The sequence below is a fragment of the Coptis chinensis genome, chromosome 1 (assembly GCF_015680905.1).
Source record: "Coptis chinensis isolate HL-2020 chromosome 1, ASM1568090v1, whole genome shotgun sequence".
NCBI lineage: Eukaryota > Viridiplantae > Streptophyta > Magnoliopsida > Ranunculales > Ranunculaceae > Coptis > Coptis chinensis.
The window spans coordinates 13,686,066-13,692,065 of NC_141456.1; the positions used below are offsets into that span (position 1 = coordinate 13,686,066).

Here is a 6,000-nt window from a genome sequence, read left to right on the forward strand (position 1 = left end):
TAATGTTATTTCGAATAGTATATGGATAATTGATTCAGGTGCATCTGACCATATGACAAATGACCCTAGCCTTGTGGAAAGTCTTAGAGATTTACCTCAAACCGTTGTTTCTACTGTAGATGGTACTCCAACTCCGGTTAGCGGAGAAGGTTCTATTGTGTTATCTAAAACCCTCACTCTTGAATCTGTCTTAGTTGTTCCATCCATTGCTTATAATCTATTGTCTGTTTGTCAAATCATTCTAGTACTTACATGTACTGTGACGTTCTATCCATCCTTTTGTGTTTTTTAGGACATTCTGACTCGACAAGTCCTTGGTTGTGGTGTTATAAGAGGGAAACTGTACTATCTGAACTTGACAGAAACTAGAGAAAAACAGAATAATTCTCTAGGGCAAGCTAATCAGGTCAATAGGGTCGAGAATGCAAAATAAGTTATGTGGTTATGGCATCGTCGGTTAGGTCATCTTTCGTTTAGTTATCTTAAGAGGTTGCAACCTCAGTTATTTTCAGTTGTTAGTGATTCTGAGTTTCATTATGACATTTGTGAACTGGTCAAGAGCCACCGTATTTCATATTCACCAAGTATTAATAGATGTTCTGTTCCTTTTATGAAAATTCAATATGATGTTTAGGGTCCTTCTAAAGTTTTTTCTTTTTCTGGAGTTCGCTATTATGTGACATTTATTGATGATTGCACTCGCATGACGTGGGTGTCATTACTGAAACACAAAAGTGATGTATATGGGATGTTTACTGTTTTTTACAAAATGGTGGCGACATAGTATCAACAATCTATCAGGGTCTTTCAGTCTGATAATGGTGGCGAATTTGTGAATGGCCTCATGTCTGAATTTTGCCGGTCAATTGGACTTCGTCATCAAACCTCCAATTAATTTTGACAAAATGGTTTAGCATAACGGAAGGACAGGCAATTGTTGGAAGTTGTTCGTGCTTCCTTGTTTGGCATGAATGTACCTCGATCATATTGGGGTGAAGCAGTAAAATCAGCAGCCTATGTTATAAACCGTACTCCCTCATGCGTAATTGAGTTCCAGAATTCTTATCAGAAACTCCATACACTTTTGTCTATCCCATCCATGCCTAACTTGGAGCCTCGGGTTTTTGGATGTACAACTTATGTCCATATCCCACAACCAGAACGAAGTAAACTTGATCCTCGTGCGAAGAAGTATATTTTTGTGGATTGTGCCGAGTTTCAGAACGGGTATAGGTGTTATGATCTAATTATTGACAAGATGCATATATCTCTTGATGTCTCATTCCATGAATCCGACCTGTATTACTCAGGGAGAGTTTCCCAGTCTTCACTTCAGGGGGAGAGTGACGGTGAAGGGAATCCTGATGTCTTTGGGGAATTGGAACACTTGGATGAACGATTTGAAGTTCCTGAAGCATAAATTGATCCTGTAGCAGTAGAGACAGAAGCACATGATCGGGATGTATCTGAAACTGTAGTACACGACATTTCCCCTTCTACATCAATAACGGAAGATCTCAATCAGAATGATCCGCCTCAGGTACCTCCTATAACCGTTACTGAATCTGTTGGGTTAGAAAGTCTTGAACCTAGACAATCACAAAGAGCTAGTAAGGGAGTTCCTAAGAAACAATATGAACCAGACATCAAAGCCAATGCCAAATATCCTATAGCTAACTCTATATCTAACCATAGCCTTTCTGAGTCACATGCACTTGTCATAAATTAATTATATATTGTATATATTCCTAGTAACGTGCAGGATGCTTTGAAAGATCTAAAATAGAAAAAAGCAATGAATGAAGGATTGGAAGCCCTTCAAAAGAATGTAACATGGGAAGTAGTTGATATGTCTATTGGAATGAAGATCATTGGATGTCGTTGGGTGTTTACTGTGAAGTTTAATGCAGATGGAACTATTAATAGATATAAGGCGAGATTGGTTGCCAAGGGATACACACAGCGTTATGAAATTGATTATGAGGATACTTTTGCACTTGTGGCGAAAATCAATACGGTCCGAGTTTTAATTTAAACTACGACAAATAAAGATTAGCCCTTGCACCAGCTTGATGTGAATAATGCATTCCTAAATGGGAATTTGGAGGAAGAAGTATACATGGATATGCCTCCAGGTGTGAAGAACCATCCCAAAGATGTTGGGAAGGTGTGTAAATTGAAGAAGGCTTTGTATGGCCTGAAACAGTCTCCAAGAGCTTGGTTTGGAAGACTTACACACGCCCAATGAAAGTTTTGGGTACAAACAAAGCAATTGACCATACCTTGTTTATTAAACACAAGGATGGTAAGATTACAGCTCTAATTGTGTATGTTGATGACATGATCGTTACAGGGGATAATCCGAAGGAAATAAATGAATTGCATAAGTATTTGTCGGAAGAATTTGAAATGAAGAATCTAGGACAACTGAAGTATTTTCTAGGTATTGAAGTTACAAGGTCTAAAAAAGGGATTTCACTCTCACAGAGAAAGTATGTCCTAGATTTGCTTGCTGAAACAAGAATGTTGGATTGCAAACCAATGGAGACACCCCATTGAGATGAATCATGGACTCGCCATTCATCCTGATCAAGTTCCTACTGATAAAAGAAGGTATTAGCGTCTTGTAGGAAGGTTAATTTATCTCTCTCATACTAAACCTGATATTGCTTATGCTGTGAGTGTGGTTAGTCAGTTTATGCATTGTCCTAGTGAAGAATATATGGATGCAGTCTCTCGTATCTTGAAGTATTTGAAGAAGGCACCTGACAAAGATTTACTGTTTGGAAAGTATGATGTATTGGATATTGTCGGATACAATGGATCTGAGATTGGCACATGATAAAAGCGATAGGCGTTCTACATCAGGATATTTCACTTTTGTCGGTGGAAATCTTGTAACTTGGCGCAGTAAGAAGCCGAAAGTTGTTGCCATATCGAGTGCAGAATTGAAGCTGAATTTCGAGGTCTAGCACAGGGAGTATGTGAATTGTTATGGATCAGTATTGTCTTGATGGAATTGGGCTTCAAGCTTCAAAAACCTATGGTTTTACATTGTGATAATCAAGCCGCCATTCAAATTACACATAACCCAGTTCAGCATGATCGAACAAAGCATGTGGAGGTTGATCGTCATTTTATTAAAGAAAATCTTGACATGAAGGTTATTTGTTTTCCGTTCGTAACCTCAGAGGAGCAATTAGCTGATGTTCTTACCAAAGGTGTATCTCACAAGGTGTTTGACAGCTCAGTTGACAAGTTGGACATAATTGACATCTATGCACCAACTTGAGGGGGAGTGTAGAAAGATGTATATACTTTTTTCATATATAGTCTCCAATACAAATAGAGCGCGACCCGCGCCTGGTGTTTCTCAAGTCACCGACTGTTTTGTTTATTTGTTTGTAACGTCTCTATAAACAATAGTAACCTTTTTAGAATTCAATAAAGTAAATATATAAGTGAATTGAATTGAATCCTCTGGTTCTACAATATCATTGTGTAAGAGAATGATACATGTCATATATCATATTAGATATATGACTTGTATCATCCGCCACGTCACTGTGTCGGATGAATGTGTCAATTTTATGTAGAATTATTGGTTAAAAGTGAATTAAGCTCGCCCAATATCAGGTGAGTCCTTCAACTGTTGCCATGCTGGGCTTCACCTCCAGACAATTGGGCTTATGATTAAGATGAGATTTGTGTGGGTCAAATATAAAGAAAAAACATATTGCCTTGTTTTGAACATGAAATAATAATGGAGGAGAAACGAGAAATCTCAGAAGAAGAACAAGTACATTATTTAGTAAAAGATGATTGGCAACAAATTCCATTTGAAGCCCACCAACAAGTCCAAGCCCACCAATCAGCAACAACAAGGGAATGGGAAATGGTTGAGAACGATGTTTTCCCTCCTAGCAATCATGAAGGTCTTCACATTCCTCGAGATACTGATCAAACTTATAATCACCACGTTCATGTTGATGTTGATGTTGATGTAGTAGTAGAACAAGAACAACATGGCCCACCGGCACCACAAACTGAACCGTTAGATTTGCGAGTGATGAGGAAACTGAGATTGGGGTACGAGGTTATTTGGTCAAAGATTCTACGTCTTGTGTACTTGGCTCGTTATTATTATTATGCGAGAACAAGGGTGAATTTGTCATTTCTGTGTATGGGTGGTGGTTTTACGGTTGCATGGGTACTGGGTTTGTGGTATTTTAGGTGGCAGAGATGGAGGCGGCAATCTCGAGATGACAAGATTGAGCATTTGATTATTCTTTTAGGGAAGCAAGATGAGGTACGTGAGAAATGTTTGTTAAAATGCCCACGTGTGAATGTTTTTTTTCTACTGTAGTTGGTATGTGAAACTAAGTTGCCCTTCAAGGAGAAACATGGACATATCATGTTGGTAGAGTTATTGCCAGCTGTAGTAACAACTGTTATGAATTGAAGATAAAGAAACTATTTGCATTATTTAGGGGTTAGGGGTTGGATAGAATATAATGTTGGGTGAGTTACTGTTATGTACAAGTTTTTTTTTGGAGTTAATGTGATGCTAAAAGGCAATAGATGAACACATAAGTTGTAGAAGCTATACAAAGGTAGATAAGGTCTCTGTTTCAGTGGACAACACTACACAATAGGTTGTAATGAGGGGCAGCTAGGAAAACGAGGGTGTTCTTGTTGTGTTTGAGCCTCTAAAACCATGTCTTTGATATTACACCAGTATCATGCCATGTTTAAGCTGTCAAATTTGTATCTAATGGCTCTTATGAAACTTTTAGCATTTCGTGGCTGAACACTAATCTGTTCGAGTTTTTCTATCATTGCATGATTGATAATAATAGGAACAGTACACAATAAATGTTCAAAAACAATAAATTACAACTGATACATGTTTTGTCTATTAGAACGTCACATGGATGCGTAGAGTATAAGATACATGATTTGCACATCCTCAAAAATATCTGGATGGCAATGAGAGTGTGACCTAATGTGGTCGTTTAACCCCAATTTTTCAGTAGAGTAATACTTTCTAAGCCGGATTACCATTTAGCATGGACAGAGGAGAGACTCTCCTATATTATCGAATGGACACATAGATGAGGTATGTAGAAATAGAGGATAATTGGCTTTTGAGTTAATTCTTGTAACTTCACTATATGGCTGCAATTATAACAGACTAGGTCCTACTCTTCTTTGCATTTCATGTTACTGTCTCCAGCTTTATAACTGAAGCTTAGTTTTTGCTTGTATTTCCATTTTGCAGAAGATAAGTCAGCTCGTGGATCAAATTTCACAGTTGAATCACTTATTGTCTACTCGTCGCAGAGTTCCTATTCTGCGGAGTGTTTGATTACGCCCACCCTGACTTCAATTGTCCAACCAGATGACTTTTCGTGATGTCTAAACTCATATTGCTTAGAACTTTGCAATTGGGCTTGCGCTACTGGCGAATTAAGTTCATTATTCATCTTGATATCTGTCATATGTGAACAAAGTATTCTGGTCCTTACCGGCTCAATGTATTATAAGCACACTTTTTATACTGTGTGGATTTTTTCTTTCATTAATGTGATAATAATAATTCTTCCCTCCGAAGAATTAGCCCTTCAGACTGCAAGTGGTGCTGACAGAACAATCGATAAAGCAAAGAGTTTAATGATTACGTGGAAATATTTACTATTATTTTAATGGTTTCATCATCACTGATATCTCCTTCAGAAAAATGATGAATTAGGTTTAAGGGAAGCTAGGATTACCAAAGATCTGAATCGAGTCTAACCAATATCAATGACTGGCCAACTGACCCTTCCCTTTGGGAAGGATTTTATGCTGAATATTCGATTTGTCAACTTGGATTCATTCTTGTTCAAGCCAAATTTAACTTTTTTATTTTTTTTAGGAATAGGATTAATACAACCATACTTGGCACATAAGTTCACTAGAAGTCACCCTCCTAGGAGTCCTGCATATCACGTCTTCCTA

At 37.8% G+C, this 6,000-nt stretch overlaps 1 protein-coding gene across 1 annotated transcript; it reads left to right on the top strand.

Moving 5' to 3' along the window:
• The first annotated feature begins 3,614 nt into the window (after positions 1-3,614).
• Positions 3,615-5,631, top strand: LOC147522316 (uncharacterized). The gene is made up of 2 exons (XM_086592677.1): positions 3,615-4,309; positions 5,282-5,631. The coding sequence occupies exons 1-2, from the start codon at positions 3,764-3,766 to the stop codon at positions 5,366-5,368; spliced, it is 633 nt and encodes a 210-aa protein (XP_086448803.1). The 5' UTR covers positions 3,615-3,763; the 3' UTR covers positions 5,369-5,631.
• Positions 5,632-6,000: the final 369 nt, after the last annotated feature.